Below are 20,216 nucleotides of genomic sequence, written 5' to 3'. Positions count from 1 at the left end.
AGAACAAGGAGCAGTGGGCTTAAGCAGAAATACAGGACGTACCACATAAATTTAAGGTTAAACTTGTTAAATGCAAGCATGATCGAACACTGGAACAGGTTGCCTGGAGGGAAACTGAGGAGTTCCCTGAGGAGTCCTCATCCTTGGAGATATTCAAAACCTGACTGGACAACACCCTAAGCAACCTGCTCTTTTGATCTGGTGGATTGGTCTAGATGACTTCAATGCCCCTTTCAGCCTCAACTATTCTGTTATTTCTCAAATATCTGAGAAATCTCAAAACTGAAACAGATATATCTTGTGTCATGTCCCGTCCCTGAAAGTGTTCAACGCCAGGCTGGATGGGGCTTTGGGCAACCTTATCTAGTGGAAGGTGTCCCTGTCCACGGCAGATGGTTTAGAACTAGATGATCTTTAAGGTCCCTTCCAATTCAAACCATTCTATGACTATGACCAAAATGTCAAGGCAGTTGTGAATCAGATCAAAAAAACAAGGTTATTAAATTAAAAATATCCTGGTCCTACAGTCTCACAAACTGCAGCAGGAGGATTGAGAGATCAGGTTTTTGCATGATCAAAACTAATGTCAAAAAGTAACTCGTTTCCTTATCACAGGCAACGTACTACCCACAGCTTGCACTAAAAGTTCATGAGGCACCTCTTTTGACTAGTAGTTTTAATAATCAAAAATGAGAGAGTATTTTCCCATAGACAGAAGCACCACGGCTGTCAGGAAAAATTGAGGACTTTTCTTATCCTTGCACTATAATGGATGCGTTAGCTAAAATACCAGTTAGATAGCACACAGTATCCCTGCACATTTAAGCACATTTAATATTTGGGTAGAATTCTTGGACACATGCCTACATTTTTTTTGTTCTCCCCTTAAAACATACTACAAAAAGTTACAGGTATAGTCAGATCTGTTCTAGCCATTCAAAATCAAGGCCACTAACCACACCTAAACAAGTCAGAAATATTTCTTCAGATTCAAACACTAGCTTACAGATGTACCACCTATGAGAAGCTTCTGTTTTAAGAACAGGAGGTTAAACAGCCTAGAAATCTGCAAATATCCCACTAGTTTAGGCACCATGAGTCTCAAATACAGCTTAAAGAGAGATGTCTAACACACTCCAAACAACATTCCTAGGTGTCAGTGAGCTGTGGAAGGGCTCCAAAAATCTCAAATACAAACATTTCCCACCCAGCCTTCTCCCCGCACTTCTGACATGGCAGGTAAGTTTTATGGTTACAAGAGATTTAGCACATGCTATATGAAGAATATCTTCAGAGGTTTTTAGACTGTCAGCACAGCACAAATGATCTACACTTCTGACTGGATCACTTCCTCAAGAAAAAGTTGCTCCATTTTGTTGGCTCATACCTGATTACTGGCGGCCATTATCAAGGTTCTCGAAGGCGCGGATTGGGGTTTACCACTTGGCATAGGCAATACGGGTGGTAAACTGGCCATAAGTTGAGTCGGTGCTTGCAGACTGAACTGGTAAACATTAGGAGCTGTGCAAGGTGGTGTATCAGAATCCTTTTGGCAGAGAAAAAGGGGAAAAGAAAAGCAACTTTACAGAAAGTACAGCATATACAGACTATGCATGTGAAAATGCAGCCAAATATCAACTCATGTGAATACTGTAAAGTTTAAGATTTTTTTCAGTGGTAAAAAATAAAATACAAGCCAGCACTATGTTTGTTTTACACATCTAGCAAAAGTTTAATTAAGCCTGCATCAAGGAGACAATGTCAACAGGCCTATGGCAATCGTAGATCAGTTCCAGCCAGCTCAAACTGAAGCCAAATAAAATCTCTTCAACCAAATTAGAATTAAAAGGCGGGAACTAAGGCTGGAGAAAAATGTAACAAGAACGGTGACACTGTTAGTGGTACAATGACTACAATTTCAGCTGTCATGACAGAATGAGTACTCTAAAGAGTGTTCTGGATTGTACTTATCCATACAGCAAAGTTACTCACTGTAATTGTTATACTCTCCCATTCTACCCAGCAACAGCAAAGTTAAGGCTCCACCTACCAAGAAACAAGGAGATTATGGTCTGCTAGTCAAGACTAATATGTAAGCACCAGTTACCCACTCAACCGCTAGTTAGGACTTCTGTTCTCATCACTTTTCTTTGGAAGTCTGCATAATTTGGGGGGGGGGGGGGGGGGAGACGGGACACACGACGACAATACACAATACTGATGTAGGATTATGGAAAGAAATATTGTAATGGAAACTTATTACTAGGTTTCTTATTCTTCCTTCCAGCCTGACCAACAGCAATTACACATGCTTCATAAGCAGAGTCATACTGATGTTAACACTACGTGTCTGGAGTACTCAACACCCATAACCAAGGAGCTAAGCACAAGTCTCGGAGTTTTCATATTTCAGTAGTTCCTGTAAACACCAAACTGACTACCTCAATTCTTAAGTGACCAATTATGTCTTAAATTACGAAACTTGAAGACTACAGCCTTTTAATACAACTCTGAACACAGACCTTTTAAGTGTTTTTAAACCTTAACACAATTGTAATAAAAAGGTACATTTCCCTACCTTTTACTGCTGTTTTCTGCTGTTTTTTACTTTCTTCCCTCCTTAACTCCAAAGTATTCTGAGCTTGAAAATAATGGAAAGACTCATCTCTTAGCAAGAGACACTTGACTCATTAGCAGTTTAGGAGTTAGCAAATTAAAAGACATTATTGACTCAGATCATCAAGGATGATGAACTGATCATCAATCTGATGTTAAGTGATTACTGAAATATTCTACCTCTGTTCCTCCAACAATTGATTGCTTGGAAGCAAGAACTCTTTGCTTAAAACCAAGCAAACATTAAATAGATGTCCATTACTAATACTTGCCCTCCTATGGCTTTGCAAATGAGATTCTTCAGTTAAAAGAACAGGCTGTCTAGGAAACTATTTTAAAGAACACGAACAAGAAAATATTTTAATGCTCTCTTGGGGAAAACACAAGATCATTTAAGACACGCTGATAGTTGTGAATACTAAGCAGCTGAAACAACAAATTACTAGAGAGCAAAACTTACATCCTAACTGAATTCCCACAGTAGAAACAGCCCTTGGTAGTAGTATCAGCTATTAGAACAATCACTTCTTCATTGGTCCATATAAAGTTGTGCTCTCTAAAAACTAAGTTATAGAAAGGAAGGCAGAGAAAGGATCTGCTCTCCCAAGCTCAACTGGTGGTAAAAGTCACTGCATGACTTTGTGAAGTGCTTTGATATTTGCATCATGAATGCACTGAAAAGACAGACCATACAGGTAATAAGAATCTGGGCAGAAATTTCTTATTTATGAGAAGAGATGTTTACCATTTAATATGTTCAGAGTGGACAACTACATGCTGTAGCAGTATTCAAAAAATTTAGCTTAGTTGCACATGCAAAGCAAAGTGCCTGGAAGAGCTAGCAATTTTTTGCCCTCATCCTACAAAAAGATTAACCAGACTAAGGTCTCTACAAAGAAGTTTATCACGTAATTAGTTAATAGTGTTTTCAGAATTAGGTACAGGGGCAAAAACTTATGATTTCTAAGCTGATTATTTTTTTATACCCTACTTGTCAGGAAGCTATTAAAAATTTTACAAAATGAGGGAAAAGAGGCATAGTCATATTTGATCAACTTGTGAGAATACACATAGTAGCCATTAGTGAACAAATAAGGGGGGGAAGGGATCTTACTGTCTACCCAAGTCAATGCATCAGCTTCTATGACGCAACCTTTGCAAAACTGACCCAGCAGCAGTTTCACTCTCTCCAAAGAGCCTCCGCTATCTTTTGCTTAGGTGCCATTAGGCCCTTGGAAGAATCACAAAGAAATCTTAAATGGGCAGTGTCCCATATGGGCAGTTTTCTGAAATTCTCCAGCACGGAAGCAGCAACAGATGAAAGAAGAGTCACATGGTTTAACTGGGACTACATAACCTTTGGTACAAGGCAGCTTGTGTTGCTTTCTTATAATTTTGTAACAGGTACATTCTTCTGCCTCAGTGTTATTTACTGAGACATATCCCATTCACCTAGACTATATTCCCATTTTTAGGTCATTTTAGATAGCTAATAGAATTACTATAGGAATCTGACAGGCCAACTTACCAGCATCAAAATCCTTTTCTAAAGCAGAGCGTTACCTTTCTTCCTCAAGGACTAACCTTCATGATCAAAACTCATTTTCACATTCATCACCTACACTAAGGGATCAAGTCTTACTTGGTCTTCTGGACAGAACTCTTCAGTGTAATGCACAATCCTGAAGCATTACGCAAGCACAGAAACCTAGAAGTAAACACTCAACGCTTCATATTCACTTTGGGAAGACAAAGCTCTGACCCTAACCAGCATAATGGCTACAGAGATGACACTAAAAATATGCACGTAAAATAAAGGGATAAGATCCCTCTATATTGCTTTTAGCAAGTTAGATAGGGATGAAGCTACAATGGCTGTACTAAGGGTGTACTAAGAGCCCAGATACGTTGCTGATCTCCTGAATACTACTATGAAGACCAATCAGATCCCCTCACCCTGTAAGGAAAATACCTAAAAAGATGCTTTTGGAAACACAGACTGCCAGGGAAGTCTCTAGAAATTTACTGGAAAGTTTTCATTTAAAAAACAACTCTTCAAATCAATTTCAACTTCTTAAGAACGCAGTATCCAGAAGGAAGATTTCTACTATTCATAATCTTGATTAATGAGGACTCTTCAATTTACCTCACTTTTGGTAAGAAGGTACAGTATAGAAGAGTCCTGGAATTGCAAATGTTACTGATGAACTCACATTTAACCACAACTTGCTTGAGTAACATGATCCCCAGCTTTCTGTCTAGACAGAAACTGAAACAGAATCATATCAAAGATGAAGAACTGAAGCAATCTTATAAAGCAAAAAAGCAAACTTCCTGACAATAGGAGAGAACAATTTTGTTGTTGTACAGAATGCACCTCCCCTTTTAATGTCCCAGGATTTCATTAGCAAGAGAATATTTACTTTTAAGAGTCCCTTACTAACTAGGTCTTGCCATAAGAGCTTATTTAAATTTCATTTATAGCTCAAGGCTTAAGATACAAGGTAAAGTTTATAGGTACACCCATCCATCAGCATAATAGTTTGCTTTCCTCTAATTTCACATGCATTCAATTATACTCACAAGTATCATTTTCATGTGTTTAGAATCATGGAAAAGCCTTCTGCTTTGTTTCATGATACAGTCAGTCAATTCTAACTTCCCAAGAGCTACTATTTTAGAAATTTCAGATTTCCAAGATGTCTTTTAAAGTTACAGTGGTCAAACAAGATTTGTGTGTGTTTTGTTTTTTTTTTTGCTTGTTTGTTTTTAAATTGCCCAGAGATAGAAGTCTGTAGCTATCCTAGAAGTCAATATTCAGAAATCAAAAGCATAACAAAAGAATGCAAGTTTCTTGCTAGTGTGAAAAATTTGGGCTGTCCCCTCTACACATCTGAGCATGAACTACAGAGATCTTGGCAAAGATGTTCTTATGGCTCCCATTCTCCAACCTTCTCCCACTAGTTAAATTTCTTTTCTTTCCCACAACATTCAGGAACTGGAAGCTGTGAGAACAATTGCTACTCCAGTAAAAATTGTTCTATCTTTGAAAATAAAGGAACTGAAAATGAGAGAATTGGTGCCTACAGTTTACACTTTACACTGAACAGATTTTTCCACATGCTCCTCTCAATGTGCAGTTTTAACAGTACAGTTGAAGTGATTTAATACATAACTGCTGTCATTCTTACTTCTTTCACCTCTTCTTTTGTTGTTGCTTTCTCCATTGTATCTGCATTAGTATCTGATATTATGAGCCAATTCACAGGTGAGCCACAGAAAGCGCAATCTCCTTTTTTCTAGCTTTACCTTCTGAATAATCTCACCAGAAGGTTAGGCGAACACCAGTGAAAGAAAACAGGAGCAGCTACTGAATTGAATCAGCCCTAGCAAGAAGATCTAACTAGCGGATTGGCTCAGCAATGAAACACTACACTCCTTAGAGCAGAAACTAACACCAGAAAACTTCAGACATTTCACGTAAGTTCAGGCAACAGAAGCAAAACCTCAATGCACACTCTTTGTTTGAATGGTTTTAGCCCAGCATACTTAACTCTGCTTGACAAACCAACATACTTCCACCAAGGTGATTTCATGGATTTTACACCCCCATCCCATTTCTTTCATGCCAGCTTGTGCCATTTCCCTTTTTGGTAGGTGGAGCCATAACTTTAGTAAACTGGTATAATAAAGTAGAATGGAGATGAACAAAATTTCTATGTCTACAGCAGGTCACAGGATAGTGAATTTGCATCAATGAAGTTGCACCATTTCCATTTGCCAGCCTATGAACAGTACAAAACAGCCTCCAGTAAGATGCAATTGGTTGATTTTTCTGCCTTCATTCAGTTATACTGCATTACAAAAGCAAAATACTTTGGTCATGCTAACAGGAGGGGAAAAAAAGTGAAAGAATAAATACACAACACAAGCAAACTGAAAAATATGCATCCTCCAAAACCATTAGTGTTTGTTTTACAGACAAACAACTAAGAAGTTAAGCTAATTAGCATCTTGAAGATTAAATACAAGCACAGTGCCCCTTTAACCTCACCAAATTATCTTCTGCCAGGTCTGTCAACTTACTGCTTGTTTTTATTAATATTTGCTGTATTTCAAACCAACCATCTTAAACACAACATCCCAAAAACATGTTATTTAAAGCTTCCTTTATTACCCCTAATACTTCCATTTCACAGGCTTTCAGTTGGTCTGTACTGTTAGGAGTACAGTAATATTTCACATTTTGTATGTAAATGTTTTTCAAGCTAGGCATAAAGTTATAAGACTTATTAATGCAAGTTGAACATAGTGTATTAAAATATAAATATTCAATTTAGGTTTTCTTCCATCCTAAATGGCTTTGGCACCTTTTTCAGGTGAGCTAATATTAAAATATGGCAAGAATACAATTAGCCCATGGCATCAAAAAGTAGTCTGAGGGTTTTTGTTTGTTTTTATTAGTGAAGTTGTGTGCTTCCCTTTCCTTACCTCGCTGACATCACAGCAGTAAAATCCAATGTTACTTGCTGATTCACACATTCCCTCTACGCCCTGTGTTGCTTACAGTAAATTAAATCACTTTATAGTTGTGTTCAAAACTGTCTCCTGCAGCGTTGCACAAGTTTAGTCTTACTATGTATATCCACTTGAAGTAAAGACTGTTCAAGCAACTGAGACAGAAGAACTGAAGGAGAGCACCAGACAGTATAAAACAGCACATAAGAATATGGATTAAGAAAATAAGAATATGGATTAAGAAAACCAAAACAAGGTATGGGACAATATGGTGAAAAGGGAAAATAAACAGGCAAGAGCAGCACTGGAAAAATTTGTTCCTCTCTGATCTAGAAGCTACCAGAAGCCTGCACAGCAAGAACAGGGAAAATAGTTTTAAGGAATTTAGGAAGGAAAGGGGGCAGACACTGTTCAAGGTTGCTGACTGCTTTATTTGGAAACTTAAATCTTTCTTGAAAGACTAAAGATTGAGTTGCTTACTTCTTAAGAGATCTTGCGTCCCTTTATTTGTTCAGGAAGGAGAAAGGACAGTAAGGTAAGATATGCATTCTGCCACAAGATGGTCAACTACCCATACACATTTGAATGGTTGTTTCAGTTAGGGCATGAGAATATTCACAGAAGAAGAAAGGTAGAATAAATACATTTGTGCAGCTCCTGCTCTTAGACTGGGAGTTTTTTTTAGGCCACCCCTTCCTGCCCACACATTTTTAATTGGAACTCTACAAATTTAATCCTAGTCATTAAAAGGATTTTCCAAGACTCCAAGAAGAGCTGTTACAGTAGCTGTTTTGAAGTGTCATCAGTGTCTATCCCTCTCCTGCAGATAAGCACATACCTTACACCTGCAAAATTAATCCCTTTAAAAAAGCAACATTTATCAGGACAATGTCATTTTTTTTCCCACCTCTGTCTGAAGAGTGAAATACAACAGCTCCTGTCAATAAGCTGAAATTCACAGCCCTTAACTAACAGAAGAGAGGGGAAATGGTGACACTTCATTAAACACATTGAGCCCAAGTACCAAAAGCCACAAACACTGCACAGCAAGTGACTGTTCCAAAGTCAGCGTGCATCTTGTATGCATTGAGCAGAATGATAGCAATAAGGAGTATCAGTCTTATCAGTCTATTTACAGACTATTCTCAGAACCGTATCTGATCACAGTACTGAATACTTAATACTTGAAGACAGTGAAAAGACACGCTCCACAGAACAGTTAAGGAACTGGTTGGCATATCCACTGACAGGGGCAGAACGGTGGGCAGATCAAGCAGTGACAGTCTGACAAAATGTTATTATAAAGCCTGAACAGCAACTGTTACAGCTAACATGTCAGGAACAGTATGAAAAAACATATGTAAAAGCTCAGAAAGTTAAATAGACTACACAGGTACCTTGTTCACTGGAACTTCCACTATCTTGGCATGACTGTATGGTCTTGAGAATTCCAAATTCTTCATGAAAGAATCTTGTCATAGAAGCCCAAAAGATACCACCAGAAACACTTTGTGATAAGGTGTGTGAGATTTCTGAGATCCAAACTTCTAACCAAACTCTGAGATTGTGCTGGACTGGATCTAAGGTTATGTATCCATTAGATATCAAGAACAGCTTTAAAACTTTCCTATGATCAGTTACATCAGTTACTGATGTGCAGTTACCACTGTTGCACTAAATGCTAAGCTTTATTTGGCACAACAGCATCAAAACTGCAGAGCATATTTAACACCAGGTCATATCAGCCTGAAATGAGGCTGGAGAAACATACCTCTCACTATTTTCACTTGGCAGAAAGTGTTGATCAGGCTGACATTCTCCAGCACAACTCTAGGATTTCCCTGAGCTAATAAAAGGAGACTCTCCACAATGCAACTGGAAATCCAGGTCAGCAGTTGCAGAGTGCATGTCCAGAACAAAAGAACACCCAGGAAAAAGTAAACTTCATTTTCAAGAAGAATTTGGTTACTGCTCAAGTTCCCAGACCAATATCTGCAACTAGCCAGAGCTGGCAGAGAGGCAAACACAAACATAGCTCACTTCATCAAGTTTCAGGTTCCCATAGCAGTCACTAACTCAGTAAGAAAGTTAAAATGAGACTTCCTGATGCCAGATGCTTATTTTATATTGTGGAGCAGATTGACTTGTGCTCCCATAGAGAAGAAGCTCAGACTTTGCGCTGTCTTTAATGGCAAAGATATTTATAAAGCATCTTCAAAGGAAGATCTATGTACAACCAGCAGAATTATTCACTTCAACATTTGTTGGGAATGTGTAGTATTTTGAAACTTACCTGTGGGCAAGAGTAAGAGCGGAATACGTGCTGCCTTTTTACCAGGGCAGCATATGCTATTTTAAATACCTGCACAGCAGAATCCTTCATTCAGAAAAAGACATACTGCACAGATCAGTTTGATAATTGAGAGAAGCCAGAAAAAAAACGTGCAGCCAAATATGTTCTGATAACCAGATTCTTTATGTTCATAGGTTCATTTCCAGTGTTCCTCATTTTGCTCCTGCTTAGTTCGTTGATAACATTTACACTGTACACAGAGCTGAGATAATAGAATGGGAACTTCAGTACTATTTTACAGTGAAGTATATTAGGAGTGTCAGTGAGAGTTAGAGGCTTGTATTGACATGAGTAGTATGACAAATCCATAAACTGAACAGCTCTCTCTGATAGCAAGAGGGATATCAGAAGTCATATTTCACTACTAAGCAGGCTTCAATCTGAAATTCACTGCACCTTATGAAAGCTTTTTCTTTAAATGACGGATTTCACTTTTTGCTAGGACTTTTATGAAAGACAAAGCAACTAGAATTTCATCAGCCAGACATTGCTAGCCTAAGGCATTTTGTAAGTAGCTTTTGCTTCCTTAGAAAATCCTTAAAAGATTATTTTTGAAAAAAATATGGTTTAGTCTCATTAGGTCCTGTTCTTAGTTTTGGGCCCTGTAGACTGGCAAGCTAGTCCTGGACCTGCAGAGATAAAAGGAATCATCCTTCTGAACTTGAGACAGTGAATTTGAGAGAGGAAATGCATATACATCTACAATATACAAAGAGAGAAAGCTGTCCTTGAAGGCGGCAGTTCTCACACTCCTCAGCAGTACACAAGCTCTCATCTGAGAGAGGTTATTATCAGTATGGTTCCTGAAGGAAGGAAAGCAGCAGAAGGAACAGAAAGAAGCCTGGGTAGTAGCTTTAAGCTTTTATATCCCTACACTTGATGAGTATGTACAAAATTTGAGGCTAATTTCTAAATGTTATCTCTGATCTACACCAATCCAGCCTCTAGAAAAAAAAATGCTCATTTTTATTAGCCTAATATTGTTCTGCTGCTGGAACAAATCTATAACCCATGTTATCTCAAGTGCCCACAAGGCACCAGAAGCTCTGACTATTCAGCTGCTGAACCGTATTTATGGAGTAAGGGAAAGTCTGTAATGCTGCCAAAACTTCAGTGAAGCAAATCCTTAAAAACCATACAGCACACGGTAATACAACCAATAGCTGTAGATAACATGAGCTACAATTTTTAATAAAAAATTATAGGGTCTCTACTAGCAATACCGCATTGATTTGGTAATGCTTTAATACTTGACATATACTACCAATACCTCTTCCAGGACATATTGATGGGTATATGCAAGGCCTCTAGACTTACGGTCAGCATATAGAGGAATGTGATAGCTGCCGAACGCAGCTGCCTCTGTGCTAGAGTGGATGGCTGTAGTATTTGACTTTCATTAGAAGATGAAGTTCAGAGAGGCAATCTTACTCAGTAACGCCACAAGTAGCCAAGTCTACTTCCTCTTCCTTGACATATAAAAGGAGTTGACTTCTATTATATTGCCAGACAGGTCCCAGCAAGATCAAGGTGCAGCTGATCGCTATGACCAGTCAACTTTCACAGTACAGAACAAAGCAAATACACTCTAATTTGACGTCTAGTCTCTTATAGTTGATACACGTTAAAAGTTAGCCTGCAGTCATGCAAAATACATCTCCAGAAACCATGTCTTGAGGCAGACTGTACTTAAGGGAATAACAGCAACATAGGGATGGTTATCTTGCTATTGAAATAAAATCTTACTTTTGGGGAAGAGGTCAAATTGTCAGCCTAGTATCTCCTCATCCCCTGCACTTGGTTTATAATCTGTATCTTCTCAAGTCTTCAGTATCAAACTTTTAAAAAAGTATTTAACTTTAAATGAATACGGAAACATCCCTGAAGAACAATTCTCCACAAGATCAGATCTAACACCACACGTACCTTTATCAGTGATGCACAATATTCCCTCATTCTGAAACTAGTACCAAAATTCACTGCATCATACCTATTCGCAGCGTGCACCAGAAGTCTTAGCACAAATATTATTTCCACACATGCTAGATGTTTCTTTGCTAGAAGTTGTGCATAGAACTATACTAGATCACTCAACAGCGCCTCCTCAACTCCAGCAGAACAGGTTTCTCTTACTGAATTAGGTACAGTTCAGAACTGCTCAACCAGAGCTTGTTCATCCTTACATAACCAAGTAGGATGGACTCGGTGACTTGTCAGAAACCTGCCATTCCACTGCAAACTAAGATAATATGCTGGTAGTCTAAAGTCTTAATACTAGTAAATGACCAAGGCTTAAAATAGGAACTGTCACAAGCACACAAGCATAAGGCTATTTTTCTAAAGAGTTGCACTTACATTTACTTTTGGGATACCTAAGGGGAAAGTCCTAACTGTTCACTCCCCCCTAGTTAGGTTTAGAGTGCAAAATATTAAGCAAATATTTGCATTTTCTCATAAAACTTATCTTACAGCAACATCATCTTCACTGACATACTCAAACCAGGAGCACAGCTAACATTATCACTGCCAAGCATCATTCTGCTTTTTTCCCCTCATTTGTCAGATTTTGTAACTTATGCATTTACCATATTTACTGGAGGTGGAAAAGACAATTCAACACAGAAAGTTCAGGAGCATTAAGGAATTACAGAAAGTAACCAGAACATACAGTGAATGCATTTGTCCCTCAAAAGTTTTTTCACTGAATACAATTCCCAACTTGTAATTCAATGTTTGACCAGTTTTTGAAGTCAGTCAAGAAGAAAGTACTTGGACCTCTCTTGGCATCATCCACAGTTACTCACTGTTGTACTTAACTGTCTATCACATCTTCTTCCAACCAACACCTGTACCTAACACAAAGTCATCCAACTGATTTATGAGCGCCTCATGCAATGCAAGTTTGTGCTTTATAATCTCTACAGCCCAACTTTGTTGACTTAAATCTATACCAAAAGAAAACACCTGACAGTCTTAAGACTCTAGGAACAAACCTAGACTACTGTCTGTCTCCTCTTTCAGAAAATTATACTAAGCCTAGCAGTCACTTAAACTGCACTTTCCAACAAGGAAGCTGGTATCAAAACTTTACGTATTAGGGCCTCCTACCACTAAAGGATGAACTGAACGCTTGGCTGAAAACACTATGGAATATTATTCACCTTCGCAGCAAGACACGGTGGTCATATGTTCCATCTGGAGCGTGGGAAGAAAGGACTGGAAATTGTCAATGAGATTTTTCTTGATAGGAAGATCTATGAAGAGATTTCTATTATTCTGCTTAATTAGCTACTGTTAGCCTGGTGCTTTATATCTTATTACATCTAAAGTACTACCACAAAGGGTACCGAAGGTTTAGGATGGAATTAAGACACATTTCATTTAATGAAAAATACTTCATTTCAGTAATTTTTCTGAGCAGAGGAAATTATTAATTTGCTATAGCATCTTAGGGACAGTATCGTATTAACTGTTGTTTTTTTAGTTAAGGTTTTGAATGGCATGATACACTATGCTTAACAGTTTAACAAATTAAAAAAAAAGCTTACAATGTCACTGCCGGAGAGCGATGATACAGAAGACGCAGATGAGCCAGAGGATAACTGTTGTGTATTAGCTAGTGACAAAGCCAAGCGTTGGTTGTAAGATGGTTCAGAGTCTCTGTTCTGTTGCTGTTCTCCATTGCACGGAGCTATCTGGTCTCTTATTTTCAACCTATTATCTGTTAACAGAAAACATAAGCATCAATCAAGAGCACAGAATACAACGTATGAACCCTGAAGTCTAAACTTCCATTTAACAAGCCAACAAACTGAAGAACAGCCTCAGAAAACATCTTGGATTAGAAAGTTACAAATCCCTTTTACTTTTTCTTTCATACCTGAAATAGCAATTAATTTCTAGGCATGGGTATTTTGAATTGCACCAAATGCAAGAAAAAAATGATTTAGTTGGTTTCAAAGATTTCTGCTATACCTACCAAGTTCAGGTGATAAATTAATTTTGCTCCCCCACTTCTTTTTAATCCAGGCCCTGTAGTCAATCACTTCTTGGGTCACTTTGATGATTCTACCTAATGTGCTAAAAAAATTTTTAAATTAAGTATTAAAGACTGTTGGTTACATACTTGCAAGCATTTCAAAAAGCAATAAAATTACATTAAATCAGTTTAAGATATTCCTAACCAAAGATTTTTTGAAGTTTCGTTTTCTTAGATCACCATTTGGGCCTCTAAAGAATCACACTTTTAAACTAGAATATTACTCATCTTCCACCCTACTAACATGCAAGCACTGAAACAGGTAAGATTTTTACTCTTTCTAAATGGAATGCATCTTAATTATCAAGAATATACATGAAGATGATAGTGTATTTGATAAAAGCAATTTACATGTTCTTGCATTTCTCCGAACAAGAAGTATTTTTTCACTGAATCTCAATTGGAAGTTTTTTGATGCACTGAAGACACTGATGTCCCAGCCCCCTCAAATGATCATCACACTGAATAGAAAGACTCTCAATAGTCCTTCCTTACAGATTTACATAACATCTTCAAAGATCCCCACAATTATAAAGGAAGTACCATGGATCGTGAGGTAGTGGAAACAAGACACTGGCTCCGAAACCCAAATAAGTTAGAATTTAAGGAAACTCTTAAAGGTACCTGGTTCTGAGAAAAAGCTGACCTGGTCCTATTATCCTCTTAACTTGTGACCAGTTGTCAACAAGTACAGAGCAGTATTTTACAATATATTTTCTCAACTTTCAGATACGTGAACTGCATGCCATTTTGAGGAGGAGTTGTGTCCTGGTTTAAGGATTTAACTTCCAAGCTTTCATTTCAATGGTGGCTGGCAGCTGAAATAATTTATAAACTCCATGATCAAGATCCATGAAGGACTGACTAGTGTACAAAAGTAAGCTGTGAAAAGTTGGCAACTTGAAGTTATTTTAATTCTAAAAATCTTCAACAGTTGTAATAAAGCTTATTCTTCATTTCACATCATAAAGGTACACTGTACCTTTATTGGAATTTTCGTTTGAGGTGTGTAATGGGGGGGCATACATAGTCTAAATGAATTTACACTACCCTTACTAGGTCATTTTAGAGTAACTCTTTAAAAAGGAACAATAGTTCTCCTGGATTAGGGATTACAAATTCATTGCAAGACCAAATACTATCTGTTCCACATTTAGACTTCCAACTTTACAGACATCAGTACCAAAACAGGCAGCCCTGCACTTTAAGCAAACATTGGACCAAATGACATTATCTAAGTTACAAGTCCAATAGGTGAAGGCAATCCTCATGGACAGAATGAGTACCATCTACCGTTCTCCTGTGTAATGCAGATAAATGAAATGATGCATGCTGGAAAACCATCTTGAATTTTACATGCAGAATTAAATGCTTTGACACGATTGTCACCATTGGGAATTATTTGGAAACTACAGCTCAATAGCTAAGTAGAGCACATTAAAAAAGGAACAGAACAAAACAGTAGTATTTTGTCAATGTACAATCCCGCAACATAATAGCATTTTAAATACTTAAAGCAATTCTGGTTTCTCAGTCTCAAAAAGTATGTTAAACCAGAGGAGTAATTTTGAAGAACTGCAGACAAGGACAACCAATACTACAGAGAATCAGCTGTGGCCCTGAAGCTGCAGTTCCCCAGACAGCAATGCTAGGATAGAACTCGAACATACAAATGCTGGGTGGCTCTTCAGCACTGGGACAAAGGAGGAAATCTCGCGGCTGTTTCATCTGAGCATGCCTTCAAGCAGACTTGAGCTTTTTTTGAGCTTTTATTCCAGGATGGCCCATAAGTTTCACAGCTATTACCATCAGTGGTCTTCAAAACAGAAAAATGATAATGGACCTAATAACACACTTATGGAAAAGGAGTTTGTCAAGCTTGAAGCTTCTTGGAGTACATTCCCCGTAGTAGTTTAGTAGTCATGCCTTCATGTTATTCATTTTCTTCCTGATATGTAAGATGGCTTTTTTTTTTTAATCTGTGGAAGACTGCTATACCAAAAATGCCTGGTATCACAAGTGTAAAGGGTGAAAAACTAGGGCTACGCCAAGAACTGTGGCAGAGTTGAGCATACAGAGCCTGGGAATTTCTTCTCTCACTAGCTCCTTTTGCAGAGGACAGAGCTTGAAGCCCCAAACTCTCATCTTTTGGAAGCTAGGCAGAAAAATTGTAAATTGACTTACTTATCAAGAATTTGAAGGCAGATCCATACTACATTATTCACACACTAAAATTAAAAGTGTTACGACACATCAGAAACTAAAAGCTGATTAAGTCTACACTGCCATATACTTAATACAGCAGCAAAAAAAAGCAGGTATGATCAGAACAGATACTTTTCCGTTTCATTACATATGGGACTCAAGCACATCCATAGGGTCAAGGGACTTTTTTTTTTTTTTAAATAAGTGTTTAAAAATTGTGCTTTTATCTGATTTCAACACTGCAAATGCTTAGGAACAAAGAGTAGCTATTGACCTACCCAGCCTCTAGTATGAGTAAATTCCACACGTTTTTTTGCCCGACACCAGAGTGAGACATTGCCACAGCTATACAAAGATGTTTGTTTAGAAAAGAGGGAAAAACACCAAGTTAACTGGTTAGACAGCTCTCCCGTGAAAGATGCCCCCTTAGACTTTTTCCTTGATTATCATCAAATAGTAAAAACAATAACAAGCTATTTGCATACCCAGTTTATTTTAGAAGAGCCTAGAATCTCCACTTTTCCACACCACACAGCTTCGTCACACCAATGCTAATTCAACTGTAAGCCTTGAGTTCACGAGGACACTTTCTAGCTGTCACTAACCATGATGCAAATCGATCTTAAGATCACTCTTTAAAGGCTCAGATTGCTGATGCAAGTTTCAATGAGATCCAGTATCTAATGCTCCAGCAAAGCTCTACATGAAAAAGTGCCACAGCAGGAAAAAAAACACATTGTCTGTGAAAGAACAGTCAAGATAACTGTTTGGTAGGCCTTAATTTATGAAATATCTCCCTGATACTGGAAGAATAAAAATCTAAAGCAGACTAATAAGCATCTGAGAAAGATCTGCTTGAGCACAAGGATAACAAAAGTCTAAAACATTTAGCCAGACAAATACTCTGCGTAGGAAAAGCTGATATTGCTGATACCTCAGGAGACAGCATGCGTTCTAGTGATGGCCACCACCCAGCATTCACGATATGAAGCAGAAGAAGAACTTTTTCAGACAGAAAATGTTCAGATAGAACTCTATCAGCAGATCTAGTAGATACACTTAACATTCCCTTTGACAGTACTGGGAGCTATCTTGGCCAACCAGGAGCAAACCTAACACACAGGCCTGCCAGCAGTTAGTGGACTAAGAACAGACCAAACAGCTTTCAAGCACAGAGGTGGAAAAAACACTTTACTCATGGCACAAGACTGTTGTTAAGATTGTCACCTACAAATGACAGTTCCAGACACAGAGCAGCAAAACCTTGCCAAGGCTTCCTGCAACTCTGGCCCGCTGGCATAATAGTCCCTTTCCCTCATCCACCACTCATAAGGCTCCAGTAAGGAAGAACTGGTTAGAAATCTAGAATCCTAGGAACTGAAGAAAGGTTTCAAAAGTCTTAGTTATTATACTGAAAGGACACATCACAGCAGAATCTGACTTCCATTCAAAGTTCTATTAGAATTAAAGCCCTATTAAAATTAAATTTGGCCAGGGACATCAAGGGCCAACGATAAAGTCTTCTATAGGTACATCAGTGACACAAGAAAGACAAGGGAAATTGTGAGCCCTCTCCAGAAGGAAAGAGGAGACCTCATTACCTGGGATATGTAGAAGGCTGAGGTACTCATTGACTTCTTTGCCTCAGTCTTCACCAGCAAAAGCTCTAGCCACATAACCCAGTCCCCAGAAGACAGTTAGGGACTGGGAGAATGAAGGACTACCCCGTGTGGGAAGAGATCAGGTTTAAAACAATCTAAGGAACCTAAAGGTGCACAGATCCACGGGACCTCATGAGATACATCCATAGGTCCAGAGGGAACTGGCAGATGAAGTTGCTAAGCCACTATCCATCACAGCTGAAAAGTTGTGGCAGTCTGGTGAAGTTCCCACCGACTTGAAAAGGGAATACACAGCCCTCATTTTTTAAAAAAGGAAACAAGGAAGACCCTGGGAAATACAGACCAGTCAGTCTCACATCTGTGCCCAGCAAGATCGTGTAGCAGATCCTCCTGGAAACCATGCTAAGGCGCACAGAAAATAAGGAGGTGATTGGTGACAGCCAACACAGCTTCTCTAAGGGCAGATCATGCCTGTCAAATTTGGTGGACTTCTACGATGGGGTTACAGCATCGGTGGATAGGGGAAGAGCAACTGACATCATCTACCTGGACTTGCATTTGACACTGTCCTGCATGGTATCTTCGTCTCTAAATTGAAGAGACATGGGTTTGGTGGATGGATCACTCAGTGGGCAAGGAACTGGCTGGATGGTCACACTCACAGTCAACAGCTCAATGTCCAGGTAGAGATCAGTAATGCGTGGTGTTCCCCACGGGTCAGTACTGAGACCAGCACTGTTTAACATCTAGCAACACAAACAGTGGGATTCTCATCACGTTTGACGGTGACACAGTGACACTAAGTTGTGTGGTGTGGTTGACACGCTGGAGGGAAGGAATGCCATCCAGAGGGACCTTGACAAGTTTGAGGTGGACCTGCACAAGCCTCACAAGGTTCAACAAGGTCAAGTACAAGGTTCTGTTCCTAAGCCAGGTCAACCCCAAGCAAGAATGAAGGATGAACAGAGAATGGATTGAGAGCAGCCCTGAGGAGAAGGACCTGGGGGTACTGGTTGACAAGAAGCTCAACAAGAGCTAGTAATGCGGCTTCTATAGCCCAGAAAGCCAATTGCATCCTGGGCTGCATCAAAAGAAACATGGCCAGCAAGCTGAAGGAAGTGATTTTGCTGTGCTCTCATGAAACTCAACTTTGAGTATTGCATTCAGATCCATGGCTCCCAGCACAAGAAGGACATGGACCTACCAGAAGAAGTTAAAAGCAGGGCCACGAGGATGATCAGAGGGATGGAGCACCCCTCCTATGAAAGACAGGCTGAGGGAGTTGGGGTCGTTTGGCCTGGAGAAGAGAAGTCTCTGGGGAGAACTTACAGCAGCCTGCCAGTACCTAAAGGGGCCTACAAGAAAACTGGGGAAGGACTCTTGTCAGGCACCAAAGTGATAGGACAAAGAATATTGGTTTTCAACTAGAAAACGGTAGATTTAAATTAGATATTAGGTTTAAACTAGATATTAGGAAGAAATTTTTTCCCCATGAGGGTGGTGAGGCACTGGCACAGGTTGCCCAGAGAAGCTGTGGATGCCCCATCCCTGGAGGTGTTCGAGGCCAGGCTAGATGGGGTTTTGAGCAACCTGGTCTGGTGGGAGGTGTCCCTGCTCATGACAGAGGGTTGGAACTGGGTGTTCTTTAAGGCCCCTTCCAACCCGAACCATTCAGTGATTCCTCATTTCATGTGACATCTGCTCCCAAATACGGAGGGATATGGCTATGCTGCTGTTTAGAGATGCAGCCTGAGCACACATTTATACCTCAACCACATGACAAGCTAGTATGTAATCCAATATCTGATCTACAGACATGTTATTACCACAAGGATGAATTCATGTCACATCCAGATATTTATTTCCAGCATAATTTATGGCTATCAAACAGAATATCACTCTCTTCCATCTTATCCCAAAGAAATTCCTTCTGCTTCTCTTGCTTCTGATCTGCCCATCGAGTAGCCACAATGCAAACTGGATCAGCTTCTTGAGATGATAGAAGTGCTGATGTATTTGTTTTCATTCAGACCAGAGTTCATCTGACTTACCTTCTGACTGCAGGATCACTGGATCTGATCCAAGGCAAAAGTCAGGAATATGTAGATTGAGAAGGAAGAAATTGAGTTCATAACAGGATATAGTCCATATATAGATACGTTATACCTTGTATAGCCTATTTCCTACTAGGAAAACCTCTCCTTCCAAGATGATAGGAATCAGCTTGGTCTAGAAATCTTCTGTCTAAAAATCTTCTGAACCTCTCCTTGAGGCATTCTAGAAAAATAATGTGTGAGGATGACTAGGGACAAAAAAGAGTTAAGGTAATTCCTAGGGCTTTGAACCACTACCTTCAGGACTCAACTGATTAGTTTCCATTCAGTGTAGAGCCAAAACGCAATGAGAAGGTCAGACAAATTATAGCTTTTATCTCCCCGGACACTTCAAATGTTGTATTTGGAAGCATGAGCAGGACACTGGAGAGAGTAATTTGAATTTGCCCATAGTGTTCTGAGGGTTATGTTAGTACAGAACAGACAAGAATAAGACCTATGCTGAAGGATACAAAGTCTGACTTTTTTTTTTTTTGAAATAGGGAATAATAGAAGCAGCAGTTGACTAGAAAGCCTTAAATTACCTTAGGCTTGTGCTCCTTTGAGTTGGACTGACCCTGAAAAAGGGCAGTAATGATCACTATGAAACATTTGAAAGCTACTGAGATGGTCATCTACAAGACAGGACTGCATACACAAGATGTACATAGAAGTTTTCCCTGGAAAGAGTTGATATGAATTGAAACCCACCAGGCAGCCCAAGAACAGTTCTTCATGACTAAGGGAAAGATAGCCCCAATTATGACAGC

At 39.1% G+C, this 20,216-nt stretch overlaps 1 protein-coding gene across 4 annotated transcripts in view; it reads right to left on the bottom strand.

Annotated features, from left to right (window-relative positions):
• TENT4A (terminal nucleotidyltransferase 4A) overlaps window positions 1–20,216 on the bottom strand; it is a 61,443-nt gene that overhangs the window by 10,560 nt on the left and 30,667 nt on the right. For 2 of the 4 annotated variants that reach the window (XM_083822793.1, XM_083822792.1), the window contains exons 9-11: window positions 13,467–13,567; window positions 13,036–13,208; window positions 1,388–1,546 (exon numbers count right to left, since the gene is read on the bottom strand). In XM_083822793.1, the coding sequence (XP_083678919.1) occupies window positions 1,388–1,546; window positions 13,036–13,208; window positions 13,467–13,567 (433 nt within the window). The remainder of the gene's footprint in view (window positions 1–1,387; window positions 1,547–13,035; window positions 13,209–13,466; window positions 13,568–20,216) is intronic. The other 2 variants (XM_083822795.1, XM_083822794.1) reach the window with 1 other exon arrangement.

This window comes from Anser anser (genome assembly GCF_964211835.1).
Source record: "Anser anser genome assembly, chromosome: 2".
Classification (NCBI taxonomy): Eukaryota; Metazoa; Chordata; class Aves; order Anseriformes; family Anatidae; genus Anser; species Anser anser.
This window is presented reverse-complemented; position numbering and strand designations above follow the sequence as displayed.